The sequence below is a fragment of the Armigeres subalbatus genome, chromosome 1, assembly GCF_024139115.2.
Source record: "Armigeres subalbatus isolate Guangzhou_Male chromosome 1, GZ_Asu_2, whole genome shotgun sequence".
Taxonomy (NCBI): Eukaryota; Metazoa; Arthropoda; class Insecta; order Diptera; family Culicidae; genus Armigeres; species Armigeres subalbatus.
In genome coordinates, this window is record NC_085139.1 from 301,519,598 (window position 1) to 301,546,405 (window position 26,808).

Below are 26,808 nucleotides of genomic sequence, written 5' to 3' on the forward strand. Positions count from 1 at the left end.
ATTTCATTTATTTATTTAAATTCAAATCATAATTATACACATCGAACAAACATTTTACATTCGGAGCGCCTGATAGCAAATTGATTTGCACAGTTTGGTTCCATTTTTTCGGGAGTTGCGGTTCTCCTCGAAACGAACGTCCCAATGAGATATCCCATCCAAACTGCTAGAACTGGCCTGGCATGTTACCGGCTTTATCCATCGTGTGGATAAGCAGAGTGTACTCCTCGATGTGCTATAGGTATCACACCGATTTCCTACCATTTTGGCCATCCTCATCCAGCGGGTCTTGTGACGGAGGAACAGCAGCAGCGGTAGGTTTGGGTAAGGAAACTAAAAAGTAAAATCTTCGGTCACAACCAACCGGAAACAAAAGAATGCTTTTTTCAACATACCTTATGTCCTACGGGAATATAAAACACTATTGAAATGCCGAAATACAGGCAGATGTTTGTTTTTAATTTCACAACTTGTAAAAGTGAAAATGGCGATTTCGCGTTCCGAATATTTCTGTGGGTACCATCTACCCATTTTTTAGTTCTAACAATCGATCTCGTTAATGGGAGAAAAATACCCTTTTAATGTTTTTGAAAAAATACTCATATTTTGACATTTTCGAATAATTCCAAAAAATGGGTAAATGAACCCCATTTAATGGGTATTTTCAAGCTTCCGTGCTGTGCATGAATGGTCATTAATTCACACTGTAAACCTGACAATACCCATTAAAGAGTTGAAAAGACCCATTATTTGATGATATATTGAGCTGTCATAATAATGAGTATTTTGAAATTATTGATAGTGTGTTCTTTTTCCCCATTTTGAAGTTAAAAGTTTATACCCATTAGTGGGTGAAAATCTACTTGAACGAGAACGAAGCAGAAACCAATTTGAATAAATTAAATGTAAGTAAATATTATTTTTGATCAATTTAATTTGTTTGCGTGATTAAACAAAATAAAAACGACGGATCATTTTCATCATTTCAGCTAACGGTTCATCAATTGAACGATTGGGAAAGACGAGTGAGCTCGTCATGTCGTCGGAGGATTGGAAGTGAGTATTCTTTTGATTTTATTCATGTTATAATAATTTTTTCAAACATGAACTGTTTAAAATTTCAGCTAACCAAAATATTGTGAAGAAGTTCCGCGGAATTGGATCCCTCGTGATGTCGTTAGTCAGCCATCGAGTCAGCCAATCCAGCGGACCCAATAACAGTTGTCGATCGGCGATATCTCTGGGAAGCAACTTAGTGAGTGTTTGCTGCCCAGAGTTACAAAAAGCCATTCAAAAACTGCCACACTGAACAGGGAATAGTATATCATATATCATAAATACATATCTCATGATTCCGGAAATTGCCGCTAGTCCGATTTTAATAGATTATAGGAGCTACACTGAATTGTATTTTGTTTATATTTGTGGCGTGAATAAATACTATCATATTTCTGCGTTTTATTACATTAAAAAAATTACTTTATTAACCTAGTTTTAAGAATGCTTTTCAAAATAATAAAGAGTGATTTTTACACATTTTCTAGAAAAACATTTTTTTAATAATGGGTAAAAATCACTCGCTGAACTGACGTACGGGCGGTTTACCCATCAATGAGTAAACGCTGTTTACTCTTTTAATGAGTTGAACTATTTAACTTCATAATGGGTACTATTTTACCCATTAAAGAGTACTTTGGTGGCACAGTGAACTGCTCCGCTAGGAATTCACAATCGGCATGTTGCCTTTATCCGTGTGTACCGCAGATGGGATTCCGGCATTGCCGTAGCTGAATGGAACCTTCTCTTTACGTGAGAAAATGGACGCCCGAAGGTGTGGAAGATCTGGCTGCGCGATCTAGAAAAGTTATAATTGATTATTGTTTAATATGTTTTTATCAAAATATTCTATAGGAATATATTTATAACAGAATTAAGTGATACAAATAACTTTATGAAAGAAAACTACCATAAAAACTCAATTCAACGATTTTAAAAGTACTTTTTGAATCACATTCTTTTACATTGCTCTGATTACGTCGTCCAATTTATTACGTCGATACGAAATTACATCGCTCCTTTTTATTACACAGGAGGCTATGGTGTACATCGCCCAGTGTAATAATCAACAGTCGATGGATTCAACGGGTTGCAGCGATTTCGATGTAATATTCAACAACTTTTTTTGCTGTGAACCTTGTAAGACACTGAAAGTAACGTTCGGAAAAAATATTTCAAAAAAACCCGATGAAAAGTATGGGAATTTTTTTGAGAATTGTCTTGTGTCGTGCCCCTTGAGTAAAAGTGACATTTTGCTCCATGCCGATCAGTTGTCAAAATTCTGCTTGGTAATATTGAACAAAATTCCGTAACCTCTCTACTTTTTAAGGTTGGTATCGTGTTCAAAAGAAATTCCTTTTTCTATCCCAATCCCATGTTAAATTCCGTTTACTGAATCGGAAAAGTAAAGAATCGAAACAAAATTCTTACAGCAGTATCCACATAAAAAGAACAAAAAATAAAATTGGCATTTGTAAGGTTCCCACGCAAAGTAATGGGAGCTGTCACTTTACTTTCGGAAAAATATTCTGCTCGATTATTCCGCAAGTAAAAGTGACAAATCGCTCCATGCAAATCAGTTGTCAAAATTCCTCTTGGTAATATTGAACAAAATTCCGTAACCTCTCTACTTTTTAAGTCGATACTGGCCTTTAAGTCGATACTGGCCTATAACAAAAAATAAAATTGGAATTTGTAAGGTTCCCACGCAAAGTAATGGGAGCTGTCACTTTACTTTCGGAAAAATATTCTGTTCGATTATTCCGTAAGTACAAGTGACATTTTGCTCCATGCAGATCAGTTGTCAAAATTCCGCATGGTAATATTGAACAAAATTCCGTAACCTCTCTACTTTTCAAGTCGATACTGGCCTAAAAGAACAAAAAACAAAATTGGCATTTGTAAGGTTCCCACGCAAATTAATGGGAGCTGTCACTTTACTTTCGGAAACAATTTCTGCTCGATTATTCCGTAAGTAAAAGTGACCATTTGCCCCATGCAGATCAGTTGTCAAAATTCCTCTTGGTATTTAATATTGAACAAAATTCCGTAACCTCTCTACTTTTTAAGTCGATACTGACCTTTAAAATTGAATTTGTTTACTTTTCATTGTAGGCCCTAATCAATTGTTAAGCGAGAGTTGCACCATCGAAGAGTGTTTAGAAGCTGTCACACGAAAAGCCTATTCGAATGTCAATTGACAGCTGTCTTCGACTTCGGCTCGTTCGGCTCGGCTTCCCGGTGACGAAATCGTTCCCGTTCTTCACAGTCTCTCGTGATCGCCGGTAGTATCAAGTTGTGCTCGGACTTCGCTCTTATTCGCGTGTGTGCAGAAAAAGCTGACTGGGTGAAAAATCCTTAGCTCTCAACAACATGAACCGCCGAAACAATCCCCGTGGTACCCAGAACCGCAACCAACAGCAGGTGCAGCAGCAGTACGAACAGCAGTTCGTTTCCTCGAACGGAAACAACCAGGTATTTGAGGTTTTATTCGGCACGGAAGAATCCGTGCCTAATTTGTTCTCGCGTCAGCGCCAGACACCGGCCATTTTCTTTTTCATCCAGCCTCATCTTTTCCCCATCAGTGACTGAAATTGATTTTTCTCTGTAACAAGATTTTTGTTTCTTTTAACTCATCGACCATTACTTTTTCGGCAGGACGTCTGGAATTGAGCGAGTAAATATAGAAACATTCTTTTCCAAATATAGTTATGTTCATTGTCCGCAAGGCGCTTCTCCGGTCGGGCGCGGCTCGGCCTTCGCCCTCCCGGGCGGAGGCATAGGGCTTCCTCCGGTCGGAGACCGTTCACCTCTGAATCGTTCTGGACCCACGAACGTAAAAACGACCCCGTCTTATGAAACTTTATCTTTTACAACTTTTAATGCTAAAATTAAATAAGTAAAACAGCGCGCGAGGAAGAGAGGAACGAAAATCTGTCGGTTCTAGAAAACCAGTTTGCAGCGCAAAGCCACAGCCATCTTTAGAAACCGGGATGGAGTGGATGGTGCTTCGGAAAAATCCGGTGAAAATCTTCAAGCGGCAACGGCGGCGGCGACAATGGTTCTCGCATACGACGCACTGCTCCCTTGCAGATTTTTCCCCGATCGAATTTTCCAAGATGGCGACGTCGACGAGTTTTCTTCCCGCATAGCTTTTCTGTCTGTTTTCTTCCCGTTCCCCTGTGCATCCCCGTTCCCCCCCAATCACCATCATAATCATCCCATCCTACCTGTCTGCCAGGGTCTGGATAGGTAACTACCCGGACTGACGGTTATTGCCGACGTGCTCCGGGTAACTTACCTACCCGGATCGATCGCGCGTCCTTCCAGTAAAAGCAGTCCAGAAATAAACAATCATTAGAAGTCAAGACGGTATGCCCGCGTCCGTTGTTTTGCAGCAAAATGTTATCGATTAGCTTTGTAAGTTTGCCAACCAGCTGGGAAGGGAAGCAAAATACTTTGTAGGGACGAGCTATGTAAAGTGTTTTTCTATGCTCGCTTCGATAAGGCCTACTCCCACGCGCAGGGCTGTTAGAAAAAAATTTAAACGTGCAGTTCCTAAACTGTTTGTTGATTAGAGGTGCGTTTCAGATCACACTATTTGAAAATTTGTTGCAAGTAAAGATGCAATTAAGGCTCATTTCCATACAAAATTACTATGTTTTGGGATGCAAAACTTAATTCACAATGATTAGAGTACGCTAAAATGTTGCTAATGTTTTTATTAGCAAGCTGTAGAAGTTCAGTTGGCCTTGCGAACAAAAGCGTAGGATGGCCAATCGGCGGGTTTGATTCTCGGTCTAGGAAACATCTGGTCAAGACAAATGAATACAAATTAATTTTGAATTGTGTTTAATTCGGGGAATGAGTTGAACCTTAGAATTACAGCAATTATTTGTTAATATGTTTCGTTTGGTAGCCTATGATTTGATAATGCATTGACACATTGAAAATTCTTCAATTTGTTATCCATTTTGGGAACTAGACTTGACAGGGCAGAGACAATGACACCATGCGGGTAGACGTGCGTATCGTTCAAAAGTCAACGCCGCTTGTATTGATCTACGACATTCCTCTAAATACAGGTTGCCATATCCCCATTTAAGTCATGTAAGACAAACGAAAGTTGGCAGAATTTGTCATTACCTCGGCAACAGCCCTGCTTCTACAAAAGAAACGGTACGGTTGGGTCCCGATCGCTGCCAATGGAAATAGATTTGCTTTCTTTTTCTTTGCCAAGCCCAAATTCTACTCTAGCTGATGCGAGAATGTTTAATCAATTTGTTTGTGGAGTAAATGGAGGTCACTGGGTGATGTTCCCCAAGGCATATCAACAGCAAGTCTTCATGTAGAGAAAGGGGGTGAAATGCATTCGTCTTAGTAGTTTGGAAAGTTTGCTACTGTGGTTTTAATTGTCCACGAATTCTGAGAAATGTCAATACTGAATTCTTATCGCAACTTGTTTGTTACGAAATTTTGCTGAACCCTCTCTTTCATCCATTTTTGATAGAATCTAGAACAAATTCAGCAAAAACAGGCCAATGTACATAGAAATAGCCATCTTCGAATTTTTGAGAGAAGGCTATTTTAAAGCATTAACATTTTGTAGAATCCTTTCTGTGAGGTTCTTTTTCTTTTTTTTTACCAGAAGGAATTCAAATAGCGTTTGATACCAGCTCCCTCTGCCCGGTTCAATGGTCGATTTTGGCTGCGATGACGACCGCCGTTCGTAGCGTGACAAAATGAAAACAACAAAGCTGGCTGTTGATTACCAATACCGGGTTCCGGACATTGAAACGGCACCGGGCCAACAAGGTTGGGGTTGGGGCGTTTTCCGGATTCGACAGGTGAATGAAGGAATTTGTTTATTCTCATTGCCTTGATTTGTTGATTGTAGATCAACATTTTGTTGCTGAATTTAGAACGGGCAGAAATTTGTGTAGAAACAATGTTTCGAACAGTTACATTATCATTCATTAAATATTCTTGACTATTATTTTAATGTACATTAGTGATTTTTATATGTGTTAGAAATTTTTTTGGTATTTTAAATAATATTAATTTACTTTTGACGAATACAAATTTTATTGATTTGGCACTGATTTAAAACATACTTTCAAAACGACAAAATGTTGAATATCAAAAATGATATAACATCAATCATTAGTTAGCATAAATGTCTACCAATGACACGTCTTAGACTTAGCAAATTTAGAATCGGCTTTCTTTTCTTCTAGTGAAATAATGTTACATGGCATTGTCCCGCTAATACGAAGATTTTAAAAATCGACTCGTTAAGCGTGTAGACTGTGGACCTATTTCACTGGCGGAACAATTAATTTTCTAAAACTTCAAACCATTAAAATACGATAAAAGCATAAGCACCGCAACGCTTGTAATTTTTAAAAGTCGGATTGGCGAGTCAAATCTCGAAAAATCCGGCCACACATTTACGCAGTCGTCGATAACATGTTGCTGTTGAACAACGCGAAATACTTCGAAAAAAATCCCGATAGTATTATTATAACATAGTATAGAATTCGTGGCTTCTCGGCTAGTCTCCGGACTCGTGCACTCAGCTCACACTCCAATTCAACGCCCAAACCGACGACACCAGAGTCCGTGACACTAGGTGAAGCTCCCGAATTCTGCGACTCTCTGTCCACGTTCAAACAATACCAAACAAAAAACTCGTTTTTCGTTGGGGTACAGAAAGACCGCTCCCTTAGTCGGAGCTCACGAGAGCACACGCAATAGAAAATGGCCATAGCTATATAGAGTGGAGGAAAACGGAAGCCCTGCAGCTTCGCCGCCGGAAGACCACCTGTGGTGCGCTACGCAACCGTATGAGCTTCGACATGCCCCTCCTCCCCGTCGCAGCATTTGAGCCATCAAAGCGAGACAGGCTCAAACCAAGCCGGTAATGTAGAAGAGTATGTATCTGCTAGTCTCATTTACCAATAAAACACAACAAATCATAAGGTCTCTTTACTACACCACCATCAACGAACCCGGCACTAAATGCCGGACCAGCAACACATCGATTTATTGGCGTGCGCGCATTTTTCTCCAGATCAGAACTAGCGACAGGTGCGCCACCGGAACTTCTCTGAAAGCGACAACTCCCCCGTTCCAAATGCAATCAATCAAACGAGTATCAACCGAGAATCTCTCGTTGCAGTCAGTGTCAGTAGTTTTGCCGAGTCCGAGAGTGTATGCGCCGCCTGCCAAAAAATTGAGTGCGCCAGTAGTTGTTCCCCCCAAGAAATATCTGTACCACCCTTTCGCCGTATTTGAACCCCTTGGAGTTTGAAGCGTTGTCGTTAATTCACTGTGTACTGTTTTCTATAGCAAAACCAACAACAACAACAGCAGCAGCAGCAACAACAACAACAATTTGAGGAGCCTCCGCAGAACAACAACGATTCTACTATGCCGGTCGATGACACAGGAGATGAGTCCGAGGGCGGAATCGGAGCCAAGATGCGAAAGATTTTTGCCAACCGCAAGAATCTGAGCCCAGCCGATCGCAAACGTCTCGGTAAATATGTAACCCTTATTCTCTTAGTTCTTATTCGATAAACCATCACTTTTCCACGACATTTTTCGAAGATATCATTAGGAAGGAATCACCTTTGTGAACAATGTTAGAACAAAAGATATTTGGCATAGGTAAAAAAATGTTTTCGATTGTAAATCAATAGTTACTCAACTGTTTTATAATTCTCGCGTCGCGTTTTATTAGTGTTGTTGTCAATAGTTTCATATTTATTGATTGATTATATAAGCAGTCTAATACGATCATCAAGATGTGCCAAATATTGCTTTTTGTTGCTGAAGCAATTTGATGAATGTTGGAAGGTACACTTGATGGAGCTCTACAACAGAGAAAGGAAAGGAGAGGGTTTAGATGGTAGTTACTTCATAAATGATTACAAACACTGCGCAAATCTGAAAGCCGTTCAATGGTAAAGCTAAAAAAAATAATTTGAACAAGCTTACATAGTGATTTGATTGTCAATTATATGATTTTCTTAAAACGTATTTTTGCGTGGCTTTAAAATAGATATTTAAAATTAACAACAACCTATTTTCTTTTCCCAGAAAAAGAACGTAAAGCACGTCAGCTGCGCCGTTTGCGCAAGCTGTTGACCCCGAAGAATGCCGTGGTGGCTCTCCACGAGCTCCAGGGGCCCGGCATGAGTGAGTTCACCATCAACACCAACGGCCAGGAGACGACGGCCGAAATCGTGGTCAACAACGTGCGCTACGAGGCTACCGCTCCGAACAAGCATCTCGCCAAGGCCCGCGCTTCGGAGAAGGCCTTGCGGGATCTTGTCATCGCCCAGATGGCCAAGGCTCGCCAGAATGCCGAAACCAAGGCCACCACCCCCAGTGCCACGAACAATGGCAACAATGGCTCGGCCGCTGGTAGCGATGATGTGGAAATGGCCGAACTTCCGGAAACCGACGAAGTGCCGATGCTGCACCTGGCTTCCTACGCCCTGTACAAGCTGTTCAACGAATGGCAAAACGAGGGATTCGAAATTCCGGCCATCAAGCCAGCCAAGGCCCCAGTCAAGCTCACCGAAGGAGGTGTTCACCCGCTAGCTCCAAAGGTCGCCAAAACCAAGGCCGATTTACCCTCTGATGCGGCTGCCCGTCATCCGACAGCCCTTCTCGCTCTGGTAAACCACCCACCGCTTTTATTCCCTACAATAGTTTTGATTCTAAGTATTTTCTACCCCTTGCAGATGCGCCCGCAAATCCCCTACGAAGACCTGGGCTCGAACAATACCAACGACCCAGCCAAGCGGGAGTTCTCCGTCGGAGTGACTGTCGACGGGCAACGATTCATCGGCAAGGCCCGGTCGAAGAAGTTGGCCCGCAAGGAGGCCGCTGTTGCCGCCTGCCGGCAACTATTTGACGTGCAGTTCGCTGAGGTCGCTACTGAGTAAGACTTTTATCTCTCCCGATTATTTTATTTTAAGATCATGATGATGTAAAGATTAGATTTTAAGTTTTCGCGGAATGTAGCGTGAAGTCAAGCATCTTTACTTTTACTCGAACGCCTGCCGTAATATTTTTGGCAGATCGTGACTGTACTAACACAGAAAAAAAGTAGAACAAGGCTTCCGCGATCGTTGACGAAGGTGCGCGATCCGGGCCATAAATGAGTATTCCATTTTTTTTGTGAACCAACAGTGTGAATCAGCACTTCTTGACAGCAATTGATTGTAGAATATAGAGGTACTGCTACATTACCTATTCCGTCTTAAAAAAAAACTAGATTAGGTATAAAATTCAATTGATCCGAAAGCCATAGGAAAACAACTTTTTTAACTGATCAATATGTTTGCTAAAACATCACCAAGAATAATTTCCAATATACTCAGTTAGCGACTATCTGAATTCATTCTCGATAAACACTCTTATAGTCTTGTAATGCATCCACTCGATTATCTAAGGTTTTCAGGACTGGTAGCAAGTCACTTTTTAGTGACTTGGTCACTATTTTGAGCCTAGTCACTGAAAAGTCACTATTTGCATCCAAAAGTCACTAAAGTCACTATTTTTCGGAAAATGGTCACTAAAGTCACTATTTTCGCACCACCGTTTGTAAAAAAAGTTCAAAATAAAAATCATTTGTACCTACCATTATCATCAACCAAATCAAATGTAAATCTGTTAGCAAAATATATAAAGTTTGAAAAATTGCTCCAAGGCCGTCTTATGAAAGGCAGAGTGGGTTCGAACCATGGACTTCGGGATCGAGAGGCCTGTATGCAGACCACATAGCGAAGCTTGGGCATACGTTTAGGCAACGCCGTATATAAAGCGCAGGATTGTTACGACTACGAGGATTTCGCGATTTTCGCGGTTTTTGCTTCGCGCGGATTTAGTTTTGGCTGGAAATTTAATAAATAAGGAGCGTAGGGTTTTGTTTTCGATAGCAAAATGGCGTTGAGAAGGGACTCCACATTTGATGTCTATGCTTACCCAATTTTTTTGATATTTCCAAGCCATTATTGAATGCATTATACTCTTGAGCACTCGTTTAACAAGCATGATAAGGGTAAGAATTTCACTTCTTGTCATTTTTCATCGTTTCTGAATATCTATTTTTTTTGTCACGTCAATTTTGACATAATTCCGAGATACTTCTTAGTTTCTGATTGATTAACCCCTCTACGACGAACCACACAGCACGATATTGTCGGCGTCGCACCACATTAGAATTCGGACATCGGGACTTCCGAACCGAAGTTTTATATGCCAAACTAATTGATGCGTTGTTTAGCGCATCTTTAGGCGAATCCAGCACACTACTTCCTAAGTTGGGTAAGTTGCCTGTATCTGGAGAAAAATCCACCTTCGTTATAAAAAGCTTCCTAACTTTGTTGCTCTTGGAGGAACTTTCACTGCAATTTCTGTAGCGATGACCGCATAAATCTTTGTGTAAAATTCCGTAAAAATTCCGCCTTGATTTTGGGAAATAATTTTCGGAAGGTTTTTCTTAGGAATTCACCAAACAATATCTACAGGAATTCTCAAAAAGATTTCTACCGGAATTCATGAAAAAATCCGCTTGTATTTGAAGGAGATTTTTTTTTTTGAGGATTCGCGGAGCAATTTTTATTAGAAATACTACAATAAGAGATCGGCGAAGACGCCATCTTGTTTCCAATCGAACCTTCAAAAGCGGTTCCAATTCGACTTGTTTACTTTTTGCATCCATAAGAAGCAAGCAAAAAGTTCAAGTGATGCCAGTATTATTTTCACTATTTCATGCATTTTCATACGTTGCCATTTCGACAGTTTTTCACTCCGCCGGTCTCTGGTTATAGGGTGGCTAGTATTTATAATAATTGACGTGTAGTTCCCGCGGATATTTCTGAAAGACAGCAGGAATGTCTACAAAATATTCTGCCTTGAATTAATGTTGTTAAAGAAGTGGTGTGTTACGGAATAAAGTTTACCATGGTCTTATTGCTAGCCTCTGGATGTCCCAACGAATACCTTTCTCAATGTCCAACTTCGTGGTATTTATGATTGTGTCGCCAAGTCGGTTGCCCCCTGCTAAGATCCATCCTCTCCCTAGTTACGATGAAGATGCACACGGCCAGCAGTGGTAATCCTCATGATTTTGTAATTTTTGTCTTCTCTTGATTTCTGATATCATTTTAATAAGGATTTGAAAAACATGATATCCCTAGTTTCTGATTTACTACGAGTTACACAGTGACAATACGAATGCAACTCAGCTCATTACCTGGTTAATACTTCATACAAAAGTCACTATTTGGTCACTTTTTCTGCTTCTGAAAGTCACTATTTGGTCACTTTTTTCGTCATCATTGGTCACTAAGTCACTATTTTAAACGACATTTATCGCTACCAGCCCTGGGTTTTGGCCATGGACGCAGTTCACCATAGTCGCAAATCCAATCCCTCAACGATTCATATTCCATCGGCGCTGCCACAAAACCTAATTTGGAAAATTTATAGTGCACTAAGTAATGTTTTGAGTGTATTACTTCTACGTGAAGTTAAACGATTTACAATGATATGGAAATGCTAATATCATCTTCCAAACTCAGACGTACATGTTCATGATTAGAGGCGAAAGTATAGAATTGATAGTTCCGTTAGGCTACGGCAGGCATGAAGAATGTTTTTATAGAAGTCAATTTGAAAGCGAGCGGAGGGCAATATTTGTGATGGCACATATCACACGACCTTCCTTCTGCCAAGCTCCCGTATGAAGGGGAGGAAGAATATCATGATAGTCGATAACAAAACACTGAAAAGAAGTTTTCAAATAGAAAACGAAGTACGTATCTGATGATACATTAGTGATTATAGTGGAAGTAAATGGAAGTTTGAAATTTTTTAACCTTGTAACATTTTCCCCTAAAACGCTCAATATTAATTATTTCAATTTATTATCAGATTATTTCAATATGAATCGTAATTTACTGATTAACAAGGAGGCGGCAAGTGGCGATGTTGTAGCAGCCGATAAAGGTGTGATGAAAATAACTGCCACTGGAACTGTCAGGCTCTTCCCCAGAAGCTGCCCGAAAAATCCTCCGATCGATGTTAGAATGTCAAGCTCATACCGACAATGTCGAACAATCTGTTGTCGGTGAGTCAAATCGTTCGACGTGGCCATGAAGTTCGGTTCACCAATCAAGGCGTCCAAGACATGAAGAAAGGATTATTTCGATTTGAGGAATCCAGCGATCGAAAAGCTTTGTCGCTTGCAGTAACACCGTTGAATTTGGATCTCTGGCACAACAGAATGGGATTCTATAACATTCCCCAGAAAACCACTTCCCAGAATGAAACATTCCCCGAAAACCATTCCCAGAATGGACCATATCCCAGAATTGTTTTCATACCTTTAAACAGATTCCTGAAATGAAGAAAAAAGATTTTGACAACTAAAAAACTGGAACAAAATGAACGGCTCGGAAAAAAAACTACAAAGTAGTACACAGTTCAATCTGATATAATAGATTATGTTATACAAAGAGATGCCATTAGTCTTCAAACTTAAACTAATGAATATTAGCATATGGTCCATGGTTCGCCGTGCGGCGCAGCTTAGTCTTGCTGGTATGACATGACCGCTGGAAGGCTCTGCCACATCGAATTTTGAAATACTGCTTCTGATCCTGCTTATACAATGGAGCTTAGTTGACCAAAAAATGCTATGACAGTTTTCGAAACATTTTCACGCTTAAAATGTTCGACCGTGTACTTTTCTCATGGTCTTGGTTCACTTGATAAAGTGTACAATGCGCGCCGCAATACTCCTGTTTCGACGGCATGTTTTAAGGATTCATTCACATAAAGTAATATTTCGGTGAAAGCATTTTTATTGTAATAGAAAAGTATTGAAGTCATTCAATGTTTTAGTTGCCACCCGTTATCAGTCATTGAAAAATCAGTCATTGAAAAAAATTACCTTATTATATTCAAATGTGTGCTTTTCTAGAAGCGTTCAATTATGATTCACCTTATTTCCGGCTAATGCTTCTAGTAAACGGGCATTCCTATGTACATGGGACAGTTATGCGTGTAACGGCAGTATTTGTATTTTTTTTTTAATTTGTTCGATGGAACAGGATGGAACTGTAGATTTTTATAAGTGCGGGTAAATTCATATTCCAAAAGAAGGCATCATATACTGATATACTCCGTGCAAACGCGTGATTTGAAAAAAGGGGTGTTTCAAGCAAATGTGTGAGTCTAAAAAATGTATCACTCATTTGCCTTTTTCCGAGCAAATGCGCATTTTAAAAGATGGAATCATTCGTTAACCTTATTTCGGGCAAATTCGTGCCTTAAAAGAATGAATTATTCACTCATTTTTATATTCTTGTTCCTTATTATGGACAAACGCGTGTGAAGCACAAACATATTAAAGACGTTTTAAAAGAAGGAATCATTGACTTAATTGCCTTATTCCAGGCAAATGCGTGGGTTCCTATTTGATTCCTCAATCAAGGCATGCTTCAAAATAAGAAGAAATAATTTTTTTCTGTTTTGGGGCCTTATGCTCCAGCTAGGCCAGAATAGACGTGACTATGCTATGCGACCTGACGCGACAGTGCAGTTTGACAGTTCATTGATAATAATTGTTATTGCTTTGCGTGAGTCGCGTCGCGTCGCATCGCACATCGCGGTTAGGGTGTGGCCAGATAGACGCGAAATGCAATGCGAAGCGTCCATGCGATTTGACAGTTCCTTATTATTGACTGTTATTCCTTTGTGTGCAATTTTCGCGCGACGTCGCGTAGGCCCGTCTACTCTGGCAGGAACCTTACTTTGGCGTGCACCTTATGGTCATTATACCAAAAGGCACATTGTATTTGAAACTATAGTTTCTAAAAAAATTACCTCAATGGCCTTTGCACATCCAACTCATCAACACAAATGATTTTAATTATGGTGACTTATTATGGAATCATGTTTATCTATATATTATGTTTTCTGGGGAACGGTACATTCTGGGGAATGGTTTTCTGGAGAACGGTACATTCTGGGGATTGATTTTCTGGGGAATGGTACATTCTGGCGATTGGTTTTCTGGGGAATGGTACATTCTGGGAAATGAAATTCTGGGGAAAGGTTTTCTGGGGAATAGTATAGAACCAAGAATGGGCCATCTCAACGTTCGTAGTCTGAAACAATTGAAGAACGGTCTTGTCAGAGGAGTAGATTTCAAGGAATCATAAATCAGCAATTGTACGGTGTGTGCTATGGGTAGGCAAACCCGTCTTCCATTCCCTAAAAACGGACATCGGGCTACTGGACCATTGAAGCTTGTTCACCGGGATATATGCGGAGGTTGTATGTCAATGCCCAGAATACCAATCCCCAGAATCAGTTCCCCAGAATGGTATTTCCCAGAATTCCATTTCCCAGAACGACCAATTCTCCAGAATGATATTCCCCAGAATGCACCATTTCCCCGAAAAGAAATCCCCAGAATGACCCATTCCCCAGAAAAAAAAACCCGAATGACCCATTCCCCAGAAACCAAAAACCCAGAATCACCCGTTCCCCAGAAAAAGGTATGACCATTTGGCATAATCATTGAAAAGAGTATGAAATGCAATGGGTCGTAAGAATATATGATTTCCATTTTTAGAAGTATGTATTTACCTGGAATAAGACAAAAGAGTAGATGACTCCTTCTTTAAAAGTATGCGTTTGCCCGGAAAAAGGCAAATGAATAGATAACTACTTCTTCAAAAGTATGCATTTGCCCGGAAAAGGTAAAAGAGTAAATCACTCATTTTTTTAAAGTATGCATTTGCCCGGGATAATGCAAAAGAGTAGATGACTCCTTCTTTAAAAGTACGCATTTGCCCGGGATAATGCAAAAGAGCAGATGACTTCTTCTTTAAAAGTATTCGTTTGCCCGAAAAAAGGCAAACGAGTAGACTTCTTCAAAAGTATGCATTTGCCAGGAAAAAAGGCAGAAGAGTAAATGACTCCTTCTTTAAAAGTACGCATTTGCCTGGGATGAAGCAAAAGAGTAGATGACTCCTTCTTTAAAAGTATCCATTTGCCCGGAATAAGGCAAAAGAGTAGATGACTCCTTCTTCAAAAGTACGCATTTGCCCGGGATGAAGCAATTACGTAGTATTTAGTCTAAGCTAGGAAATGGTGCATTCTGGGGTATGGTATTCTGGGGATTAGGACATTCTGGGGAATGTCTTTCGGGGGATGGAGGCATTCTGGGAAATGTCTTTCGAGGGATTGTGGTATTCTGGGGAATGGTTTTCTGGGGAGTAGTGCATTCAGGGGAATTAATTTCTAGGGAATCACTTTCTGGGCAATGGGTTTCTGGGGTATGACATACAATCATGTGCGGAACGTTCGCTATTGATGTGGAAGCCGATATTATGTGTCGTTTGTCGACGATTGAACAAAGTACTATTCTACTTCCTGAAGTCCAAATCTGCAACAGAAGTTCTACACGCGTTCGAGCAGTTCCGTGTTTTAGCTGAAAATCAGACCTCATTTCAAGCTAAAAGTACTTCGAAGTGACAACGGTAAGGAATACTGTTATCATTTATTTATTCAAAAACGTCTGTCCGAAGCTGGAATAATCCATCCATCAACCGAATATACTCCGGAGCAAAATGGATTGGCGGAGCGAGTCAACCGAACCGTCGTTGAACGAGCGAGATGTATGCTGTTTGAGGCGAAACTACCGAAATCTGTCTGGGCTGAAGCGAGAGCAGCTACAACGTACGTAATCGATAGATCCCCTTGTAAATTGGCACCACAAGAAGTCTGGTCTGGACGCAAGCCTGATCTATCACACATGCAAATTTTTGGCACGAAGGCACTGACACATATTCCCAAGCAAAAGCGGAGGAAGTTGGATGTAAAATCGAAGGAGTGTATTCTGGTTGGTTTTGATGACCAGAGCAAAGCCTATCGACTTTTTGATCACTTGAAGAAGGATGTTTTCAAGAGCCGTGATGAAATTTTCGTAAGCGAGTCGTGTCGTGACAATACGTTGGTACATCCAGTAGCTGCGAGGAGTAATTCGAATCGAGTGAGAACGTTTGTGAGTTTGGATTTTGAAAACAATTTATCCGAATCAAATCATCAAGATGCTCCAATTCAGCAAATTCGTGAAGACTATGAAGCATCTTCCAATGATGAGCAATCTGGATCAGATGAAGAATTCTTTTCGCAAGCAGAAACAAGCGAATATTCCAATGGTGTCAATGGTGACGTGACAATTATGGCGCTCCCACCGCAACAATCTTCTAATGCACCGGAGTCCCAGGTGTTGAGGCGCAGTGGTCGGGAGCGCGCGATTCCAGGCAAGTACCATGATTTTGTATTTCCGAGCAAACACTTTTCGTTTCCACATTCTCAATAGTCTGACCCAGAGGGTCACAGCAGTCCGCGACAAGGGCTGAAGGCTAGGAAACGTTCCATGAGGAAATCCAGCGATCCCCAAACACGCAATGAAGCGTTGCGGTGTGTCAACGCCGTTCGATGGCAAACCGCCATGGATGAAGAATATCAGGCGCTGATGGCAAACAACACGTGGGAATTGGTACAGCTTCCTATGGACAAGAAAGTCATTGGCTGTAAATGTCTCTTCAAAACCAAGCATGACGACAAAGGCAACGTAGCTCGGTACAAATCAAGAATTGTCGCACAAGGGTTTTCACAACGATACGGGATTGACTAGCAAAGCAGGTGACGTTTCGTTCATTACTGACCGTTGCCAGTCGAAGGAAATCCATCGTAAGACACGTCGACGTTAAAACTGCATATTTAAACGGTGTACTGGAAGAAGCCGTATATATGCGTCAGCCAGAGGGTTATCATATCGGTGACGAGAAGATAGTCTGCCGATTGAGGAGGAGCCTGTACGGCCTGAAACAATCAGCGCGCGTATGGAATCGAAAAGTCGATACTGTTTTCAAAGCCATGGGGTTCCAGCCAACAGAATCGGATCCGTGTTTGTACGTACGACGTGAAAATGGTTCTGCTGCGTACATTTTAATCTACGTCGACGACATGATCATTGTAACTCAGACAATGGAGGAATTCAAAACTATTCTGAAAACTCTTCAAGAACATTTCACGGTGGCGGATCTTGGAGATATTCGTCATTTCCTTGGTATGGAGATCGAGAACAGCCCATCCGGATACAAGCTAAATCAGGAAACGTACATTCGAAGGTTGACAGAACGTTTTGGTATGGAACTAGCGAAACCGTCAAAGATACCACTTGACCCCGGCTACCTACAGAAGAAGGAGGAGATGGATCAGCTACCTAACAACCATGACTACATGAGCTTGATTGGAGGTCTCCTGTACGTAGCTGTACACACGCGACCAGATATCGCCGTCAGCACATCGATTTTGGCACAAAAATCAAGCTGCCCAAATTCGCATGACTGGACTGAAGCCAAGCGAGTATTACGATATTTGTATACCACCAGCAACAACAAGCTACATCTAGGTACTTCAAATGAAGGATTGCAGATGTTCGACGATGCAGACTGGGCTGGTGATTCTCACGACAGGAAGTCAAACTCTGGTGTACTCATTATGTTCGGAGGAGGATTAATTTCCTGGGGCTCACGCTCACAATCATGCGTTGCATTAAGCTCAACTGAAGCGGATTTCGTGGCGCTCGCTGAAGGCTGCCAAGAGTTAGTTTGGACGAAACGATTATTTGATGAGATCGGTGACGGTGAAGTAACTGATGTTCCCATTCCAGTATTTGAAGATAATCATAGCTGTATCAAGCTGGTCAGTGGCGTAGCCAGAAAATTGGTCTGGGGGGGGGGGGGGGGTTCTGTGCATATTTTTTTTTCAAAAAAAAAATTTCTTCTAAAATTGTTGGCTCTGGGGGGGGTTTTATGCCCACAACCACCCCCTGGCTACGCCACTGAAGCTGGTTGAAGGAGATCGTATCGAACGACGCAGCAAACACATTGAAACAAAATTCTTCGTTCGGGACCTAAAAGAAAAGCAGATCATCAGAATGCTGTATTGCCCGACCGAAACAATGTTGGCCGATTTGATGACGAAACCATTTCAACGAGTTCGTTTGGAAAAAAAACTAAAGGAAGCAATAGGAATTCGTCCGGATCTGCCCGAGAAGGAGTGTTGGAGAATGAAATGAACAGTAGGCGTTCAGATCGAACGGTATCTAAGCAATCATAAACTTATGTCAATTAAATAAAAATTTTACTTCTACCACTGCACAGTAGCATACCACCACAAGTAGGGTAATTCGCCTATTGTTGAACGTGCATTTCTTATGGGAGTTCAACAGTAGGCGACAAAATTAGCCGTTCAACATTTGGCGGTTTCCCGCAGTCCGTTTTACTGCCATTCCAATAATAAAGTCTATTTTGTGTGACCGTTGGCAGTCTCTAGAGTAAAAGTCTTCCCCAGTAAAAATGTTCCCCATGGTAATCGAGTTTGTTTCTATAAGCAATAACAAAGGTTCCAAAGACACGTTGCTCAAATGGTCACTGTTGAGATCTTATCCAAATAGTTTTTTTTTTATTAAAAAGTCCCTTTTAATATTTAGGATTATTTAGACTCAAGTTTTGTGTCGGAGTCGTTTCGATTTTTTTGCAGTTTCTACATAAGCAGCGTTTAAGTCAGGTTCCCATCAAACAAAAGAAGTTCTGGAAAATCGTTGAAATGATTGAAATTTATCTAGTGATAGCAATCGAAACTGATTCAAATGGCTGAAATGGGTCATAGTTCATAACCGTTCAACAAACAATCATCAAAAATGTTTAACATAGAACCAACAAGTAAATATTTGGAAGGTTGTTAAAAGTATAAAGTATTTAGTCGATACTCACGTCCTTAGGTGGTCACATTCATTGTCATGTAGAGAGAAAGATAGTGGATAAAAGCATCATATGGTCTACCTCATGTGCGTAGGTGGCGATGGTCTCAATTAAATGTTACGCGATACTCCATAATCCTGCTCGGACGCAAGAGGAGGATAATGTTGTGGTCAATGGTAATGTTTCAGTTTTACATTCGCTGCTTTTGATGTTTATAAAACAATTTTATCAGGAAATATTCAGGTTGATCTTTGAGAATTTTGTCCATAAATTACTTCATTGAAAATAGGATATCTTGTGGAAGTAGTTATTCCCTTCACATTTTTTTTAAATTACTTTAGAATTCTCACTGAAATATAAAACAATTCCAAAGGGTTTAAAAAATGATGTCTCGATAGTTTTCATCCTGGATCTACTCGAAATACGTGTTTGTAAAAGTAATACGATTTGGTGGAATTAAAAGGAATTGTACTAAACTCGTCTTATGACAGTGAAAACATTCCACTAAAAAAGAGCTAAATAATTTTCTTGAAAATGGCATCCAAGCAGGCAGAGCTCAATACTTTCCTCAATCTGAGGAGAACAATTACAGCTATTAATAAAGACGTGGACTACCTTAAAAATTGTCAAAAGAAGAAGCTGACGCGCCCGTTAGCCATAAGATTAAGATGGGATCTCCCCTTTATCAATAAGAAGGCAGAGGCTGAGTACATGAAGACACCGGTAAAACGGCACTACGCTAGCGAAGGAGAACCCTGAATCTTTCGACTTGTTCTTGAAGAAGGTGAAGAGAGCGGATGAATGCGAAGCAGATCGGAAGAGGAGACTACACTGGAAAAAGCTAAACAACGAGTGAAATCATCAGAGGAAATCCGAAACGGTAAACCCACAGTACGATCATCGAGGGATTCGTCGTTAACCGTTCAACACAGCAGTTCACGGAGGAACAGCTAGTCCACCTAAACGATGGATTGGGATATGCGGTAATACAAAAATCGGACATGGAACAGATCATGGATATGGAGACTGCAATCTCCCGCAATATCGAGCAACAGGATCAGAATACAGCCAGGAACATCGTAGCAAACGCCATCAAAGAAGGACAACACGGAGCAACGAACCATGACGAGAGAAGGATTTTGAAGGAGAAACATGAAAGCGGACAAAGGCAACGCAGAAAATCAACGGAGGACCATATAGGCATTTAAGAGTCACGATCAACGGAGAAAGCGATAAAGGAGTGTAGGGCAATCATCGGAGAAGCTCAAGTGAAGACAATAAACCCAGCGGTACCAAGGATGAAAGGATTACCAAAGAGCCATAAACCTGGTAAGGAGATGGGAGAGATAGTTTAATCAGTGGGTTCCCCTACGCAAAACCTGGCCAAATGGTTAGTGAAGGAGTTCTAAAGTATGCCGAATGGTAGCAGCTCAGTCATCAACACCCAGGAGTTCGCCCAGAAGCTATTGGAATCAGGACACATCAAAGAAGAGGACATAATGGTTCCAAGCGTTCCAGTGAAAAACGCTCTGAATCTTCAGGAGGATTGGCTGTTTACACTAAGGACAGAAAAAGCATGGCGAGGAAAGATGAAGATGTACCTAAATCTGACAAGACTGTGCATGACGGAGAACTACTTCACATTCCGAGGAAACTACTACAAACAGACGGGGAATCCGCTATCAGCGTTTTTGTGCGAACTTGGAGAACAACCTGCAGGAACAAGGAGTACTACCCGAGATATGGTGGAGATATGTCGACGGCATTTTCACCCAAGATTATCGAAGCTATACAACACAACGTGCATAAGGAAATCAAGTTTACCCATGAAATTATCAGAGAATCAAGTACGACATTGAGCCTCGAAATCTACAGGAAGCCGATGAACATCATGAGAGTCATCCCATATACATCGAACCACTCGTATCAGTATAAAATGGCCACATTTCATCACATGATTCACAGGATGTAGACGATACCCCTGAGCGAAGAGGGAAAAACGAAGAAACTACAACATATTTTGGAAACAGCAAAAAGCAACGGATACGATTTTACGAGCGATACACAATAAGGAAAAGGACCCTACGCCGAAATGGACGAACAACGCTGACACCGATCGATGAGCCACTGAAAAGAGTTTCACTCCTATATGATCAACATATCACCAACCAACTACGCCCTCGACTAAGGAAGTTCGGCATCGATCTAGTATTCTCCAACAGAAGTAACCAACTCAAGTCTTTAATGGGGTTAACGAAGAATAAAAAAGAAATGTTGAATAAGGCAGGCGTTTACAAAAGAAGTTGCTCTTAATGGGAAAGAATCTATGTAGGCCAAACAAAAAGATCATTAGATGTAAGGTTCAAGGAGCATATGGTGGAAGCACAGACAAACAGACATAACACATTGAACATTTACTCATCAAATTCATCGTCGTTCAAACACTAACGACATCTGTTGATTTCGTGAGCAAACGTCAAACTCGAGCAAAAACGATGCGCGCGCCACGAGTGATCGATTGGCCGACTAATGATAATTTGAATTGACCAGTAAATCAGTGAACAATGGAAATTTGTCGAGTGTTATGTCTGTTTGTCTGTGGTGGAAGTAAGCAAAGCGAAAAGGAAAAATGATAAAGGGATTGTATTACGAATTTAGATCTAAGGTAGCAGAACATGTATACAGTGTTGACCCGATTTTGTCACTCCCCGATTTTATCACGTTTTCGACCCGATTTTGTCATCCCAAAATTTTTGAAAATTTTAGTCTTTCTTTTTATTTCCGTAAATAATACCGCAAACAACAGTGTCATGCAATAACTTTCACCGTCTGTAGTTTATTCCCTCCCCTCGGATATGTTATCTTGCCGCGATGGGTGGGCTTACGCCATTAGCACTGATATGGCAACCAAAGACATATCCTGTCGTGGTGATATCACATGTTGACTATTTTTGTTCAATGCCGTGTCACAATTTGACATTGACGCACTGATTTTACAGATGTGCATGTGAACCAACGGCCATCGTGGCTTGGAGCTTGGAATAGTAATGCGGGTCTTCCACGAAAGGCTGAATCACAAAAGGCTGAAAACTCATAAGGCTGAAAAGTAAAAAAATCACCTAAGGCTGAAATAACAAAAGGCTGAAACTCGAAAGGCTGAAAAATCATGAGAAACCAATTTAAGTAGAAGAATTCACATTTGACGTTAATAGGGACACAAACTAAAATGATCCACAACCTTCTTGTTGTCTTTCAATTTTTATACGGAATTCTTATTTTTAGTCTATACAGCTCAAAATTTTTTGAGGTAACATAGAAAGGAACAAGACTTTATTGTTCTTGATTCTTGTATTTGGTTTTTGATTCTTGTCAAGATTACTTTCTTATTTTTTATTATTTATTCTCTATTCTTCTCTCTTCTTCCTTCTTCTTTTTCCTTCTCTATTATTCTTTCTTTCTTCTCCTTTTTTCTTCATTTTTCTCATTTTTTGCCTTCTTTCTTTTTTAGCCCTTGCTAGTTCCTTCTTCGTTCTACCTTTCTTCTTATTTCTTTCTTCTTAATTCATCCTTCCTTGTTCCTTTTTCCTTCTTTCTTCTTCTACCTCTCCTGTTCCTTCTTTGTTCTTCCTACTTCTTTTTTCTGGTTTCTTCTTCCTTCATATTTCTTTTTTCTTTTTCTTCCTTTTCCTTTTTTTTCTTCTTCATTCTTCCTTCTTCCATGTCCTTGTTTTCCATCCCTTTTTGTCTTCCTTCCTCTATCTTCTTCCTTTTCCTAGTGTCTTCTTTCTTTTTCCTTATTTATTTTTCTCTATTCTTTCTTCATTCCACCTCTTTTCTTCTTTCAATCTTTTTTCCTTTTCCTTTTTTCGTCCTTCCTTCTTCGGTATTTTCTTCCTGCTTCCTTATGCCTTATTTCTTCATCTGTTTTTTTCTTCCTTCATTTTCCTTCCTTTTCCCTTTTCCTTCTCCTTTCTTTTACTGTCTTCCTTTTCTTTTTTTCTTCATTTTAGTTTCGTTTTCTTTCTTCCTTCTTACTTGGTTCTTCTTGCTTAATCATTATTCCTTCTTCCATATTTATCTTACTTTTTCCTCCTTTTTTCTTCTTTATTTTTCTTCAATCTTTCATCTTTTCCCTTCTCTTTTCTTTCGTCATATCTTCCCCTTGTTTCAGTTTCTTCTTCCTTTCCCTTGTTTCTTCCATCCTTATCCTTTCTTCTTCTGTCTTCTTTCTTCCTTGTTTCTTCTTGCTTCATCATTATTCCTTCTTCCAACTTTACCTTACTTTTTCCTTTTTCTTTCTTCTATGTTCTTTCTTCAATCTTTTATCTTTTTTCCTTCTCCCTTCTTCCGTCTTCTTTCTCTCTTCTTCCTTCTCCTTTACTTTCTTTCCTCCTTCCTTCTTTTCTGTGCAATTTTTATTCTTTATTCTTACGAGACACTGAAGACAACCTTACTGTTGAGGTCGAAATACAATTAGGTGGTGGAATTAAATGGGATTGTACAAACTCGTCTTATGACAAGTGAAGACATTCCACTAAAAAGCTAAAATATATTTTTTTCTTTCTTTTTTATTCTGAATTCTTTATTTTTCATTTTTTTTTATTTTTATTTTTTATCTTTACTCTTCATTATTATTTATTATTTATTCCTTATTCGTTAATCTTTATTCTTTATTATTTCTTCTTTATTTTTTATTCTTTATTATTTATTCTTTGTTTTTCTTTACTCTATTCTTTATTCTTTATTTCTTATTCTTTATTCTCTATTCGTTTTTCTTTATCCTTTATACTTTATTCTTTTTATTTATCTTTTATTTTTCATTCTTCTTCCTTTATTCATTATTCATTATTCACTATAAAACTACTCAACATAGTTGGTACAACATATCGTATGGTTGGGATGCATTTCATCCCATCAATTTCAGCCTTCTGATACTTTCAGCCTTTTGAGACTTTCAGCCTTTCGGGATTTCAGCCTTATGAGTATTCAGCCTTATGTGTTTCAGCCTTTCGTAGGGCACCCGCACTATGTCACCGAAGGCAGTGCAGGGCATTGCGGCCTACCACTTCAAGGTGGTTCAGGCTGTGCTGATAGATTTCAGCGCAGTTCCTACACTAAACTTCAAAGATAGACGTGTTGCCTAGTGTTAAGACATTACAGATTGGCCGAGGCCCGGGGATACGTTGATAATAACAGAATCATCCTAACTTGAATGGTTTACAGCAAAGATTGTACATTTCCCTACTTCTAAAACGAAAATGCTATCACTCCTAGGTAAAAATATTCTGGGTTTCGTTCGGATGCATTGAGTTATTCTCTCTCCCATATGTCGGAAATACGAAAACGTTTTTTTTTTTGCCATAATAATACTCAATGGTATTGGATTTTATAATTCCAAAAATGATTTCATCTGGATTTCAGTCTGATTAATTTGTATCACACATTCATGGTAGATAATTGTCAAAAAAAACAATATAACAAACACACACTATTCATCCAACTGCTTGATAGATCTACTTAAAGCTACACAATATTATATTTTCTATTTTTCATAATCTAGTTTAGGTTTAGATGTCGACCTTCGGCTCGCACCCATGAAATTTGGGTTCGGATGTGTCCTGAGTCGCCTCATTAGACACTGAATGCGGACGTGATTGCTCGCCCGCCGAAGAATTGTCAGCCACACTGTTGCTGGGCGTGTCCTGCTTCTGATGCCTACGTGACATTATGTTGGGATGGAAGTTCTTATAGTAGCATACCATCGACAAGATTCCGATCATGAAAAGCACAATCGGAGCTGCACTCAGCAGTGGCAGATAATAGGACTCTTTGATAGTGGCGTTTCGCACATAACAGAGGTAGATTATAACACAGACGAGATTTTCCGTCCCGCACAAGCTATAGTAGATGAGGTATCTATAGAATGTCCGTCCCACTCTCGGCAGGATGTATGTAAAAATGAACACTACTCCCAAAACCAGAGAAAACACAAAACTGTGCAGCATAGTCGAACTGCAGAAGGGCGAACGGTCAAAGAAGAATATCCACAAGGTCATGGTAAAAGAATGTAAGAAACACGCGATCAGCGTGTACTGTGGGTAGATACTGGCCACGATTGCAATCGCCAGGATTCTTGACATGGTAACGCAGAAATGCCACAGAATTTGCGAAATAGTACCCAACCAGGAGATGTGCCGCTTATCAGGCTGGGAAAATCGTATGCACCGATAGTAAGAAGCCATGCACCACGCGATGCCAGTAATGGCTCCGAATATTGCGAGCAATTGAGGCCATGTTATACGATCCTCACCGGATAGGACGATCGTCAGCTGGAGAATTTTCTGCGGAGCGGCTTCCAACAAACATTCGAATATTCGCACCAATGCGACGTCACTGTCCTCCTGGATCATAAACTCGTAACATTTCTTCTGCACGTCGCGGTCGTTTCGGGCCTCAGCAATCTTGCTTTGGATGGCGTACGCCAACGATTGGCAGTAACGGAAAAACAACGGAATGATAATGGTGAAAAACAGTATCTCACAGCATCTTTTGCGAACCTTTTTGTGCTCTTTCATGTCTTCCAGGTACCTGCGATAGAAAGATGTATTACATCAAGGGGAACATCAAGAAGCTGCAAATGCTGCTTACATGTATACCATCAACGCGCTGGTCACAATACCGGGAATGATAATGCAACAGGTGGTCCATATGAAATAATCCACTTTTCCTTTCCGATAGTAGTCGTATGCAAGGTTGATGTTCAACAAGATGCTCACTATCCTACTGATGATGGAAACCACGGTCCACACGATATCCGAGTTGGTCACGGTGAAATTGCCTTCGTCGGTGCGAGTTAGGAAATCGAGCGGCTGTTTGGCCAGCACACTCAAACGAGAACCATCCGTTTCGGTGGCCGTGGTTGATCGAGGTGTGCCATTTCCATTGCTGTAGGAATCGGATTTATCCTGCATTTTGGTGTCTAGATGGTGATGATGTATCGTTAACTAAAAGGACGGAATTTGTCTCCTATATCAGATCTTGGTTCACTGTCATGCTCACTCTTACGGACCACTAATTTACTAATATCTTTGATATTCTGAGGAAAACGAAAGTGCGTCAAAAGATCGCATCATCATCACTCCCAGATTCCTTTAGGCGCACAGCAGAGATGACAATAATATTTGTGTTTTTGCTGTATACTCTCTGACATCGCCTTGAAGTGCAATGCACGTTCACACACCGCCATCTATACACGAAATCATTTCAGTTGTACAGTATTGGTCACAAAAAATGCAACATGATCGAATCAGAAAAGCAAAGTACATAATTTATGTATACGAATATGTGTGACAACCGAGCTCCCTGAGACATTTTCAAATTTTATACATTACGCCTAGTAATAGACATTTGGAAGAAAGTTCGCAGTACCAAACCGAATTCATGGACGTACGTTAGATATTGCAGTCATGCCGACAATACAACATGCCAACAAATCATCTGTTCATCGACTTAAAAGCCGCCTGTAATACAAATTGATCGAGACCAGCTATGGCAGCTAATGCACGAATGCGAAATTTCGGATGCACGAATGCGAAATTTCGGATGCACTAACACGGTGCACTAAGACGACCATTATGAACGGTTATGAACGTAGTTCGAGTTTCAGGAGCGCCTTTGAATCCCTTTGAAACGCGCTGAGGGCGGCAATGTGATGCACGTTCGTGTCTGCTACGATTTTCGGCATTGACGACATTGATGTCCATGAAAAGATGGAATAAGCCTACATCAGATTAACGAGCGAAACTAAGCGAATCTGACTTGTCATCAACCCATCGAGGACACGGGGAAGCTCAAGAGAGGACGATATTAGCCACCCATTACA

The 26,808-nt window shown here is 40.4% G+C and overlaps 3 protein-coding genes across 5 annotated transcripts; 2 read left to right on the forward strand and 1 right to left on the reverse strand.

Moving 5' to 3' along the window:
- Positions 1-3,311: 3,311 nt before the first annotated feature.
- On the forward strand, positions 3,312-9,219 carry LOC134207815 (double-stranded RNA-specific editase B2-like). 3 transcript variants are annotated; one of them, XM_062683752.1, is made up of 6 exons: positions 3,401-3,531; positions 3,715-3,733; positions 6,769-6,989; positions 7,408-7,597; positions 8,161-8,744; positions 8,811-9,219. In XM_062683752.1, exons 4-6 carry the CDS (start codon positions 7,489-7,491, stop codon positions 9,012-9,014), a joined length of 897 nt encoding a protein of 298 aa, XP_062539736.1. In that variant the 5' UTR covers positions 3,401-3,531; positions 3,715-3,733; positions 6,769-6,989; positions 7,408-7,488; the 3' UTR covers positions 9,015-9,219. The 3 variants fall into 3 exon arrangements, with proteins under 3 accessions (XP_062539735.1, XP_062539736.1, XP_062539737.1); XM_062683753.1 differs by lacking the exon at positions 6,769-6,989 and having other exon boundaries at positions 3,405-3,531; XM_062683751.1 differs by lacking the exons at positions 3,715-3,733; positions 6,769-6,989 and having other exon boundaries at positions 3,312-3,531.
- Positions 9,220-17,034: 7,815 nt separating this feature from the next.
- LOC134207519 (uncharacterized) lies at positions 17,035-20,134 on the forward strand. Its single transcript, XM_062683224.1, has 2 exons — positions 17,035-17,765; positions 19,819-20,134. The coding sequence occupies exons 1-2, from the start codon at positions 17,035-17,037 to the stop codon at positions 20,132-20,134; spliced, it is 1,047 nt and encodes a 348-aa protein (XP_062539208.1).
- A 4,121-nt stretch (positions 20,135-24,255) lies between these two features.
- Positions 24,256-26,394, reverse strand: LOC134207521 (XK-related protein 6-like). Its single transcript, XM_062683225.1, has 3 exons — positions 26,377-26,394; positions 25,575-25,930; positions 24,256-25,514 (listed from the first exon to the last, which is right to left on the reverse strand). The coding sequence occupies exons 1-3, from the start codon at positions 26,392-26,394 to the stop codon at positions 24,494-24,496; spliced, it is 1,395 nt and encodes a 464-aa protein (XP_062539209.1). The 3' UTR covers positions 24,256-24,493.
- Between the last annotated feature and the right edge of the window lie 414 nt (positions 26,395-26,808).

What these genes read in the sequence shown, in the direction of transcription:
- LOC134207815 (XM_062683751.1), top strand. Translation starts at nt 3,430, where the DNA reads ATGAACCGCCGAAACAATCCCCGTGGTACCCAGAACCGCAACCAACAG. An exon ending in AGCCGATCGCAAACGTCTCG is followed by an intron (nt 7,598 to 8,160) that starts GTAAATATGTAA and finishes TTCTTTTCCCAG; the next exon opens with AAAAAGAACGTAAAGCACGT. An exon ending in CGACAGCCCTTCTCGCTCTG is followed by an intron (nt 8,745 to 8,810) that starts GTAAACCACCCA and finishes TACCCCTTGCAG; the next exon opens with ATGCGCCCGCAAATCCCCTA.
- LOC134207519 (XM_062683224.1), top strand. Translation starts at nt 17,035, where the DNA reads ATGGGGTTCCAGCCAACAGAATCGGATCCGTGTTTGTACGTACGACGT. An exon ending in CTCGCTGAAGGCTGCCAAGA is followed by an intron (nt 17,766 to 19,818) that starts GTTAGTTTGGAC and finishes GTAAACCCACAG; the next exon opens with TACGATCATCGAGGGATTCG.
- LOC134207521 (XM_062683225.1), bottom strand. An exon ending in AGCGCGTTGATGGTATACAT is followed by an intron (nt 25,515 to 25,574) that starts GTAAGCAGCATT and finishes TTTCTATCGCAG; the next exon opens with GTACCTGGAAGACATGAAAG.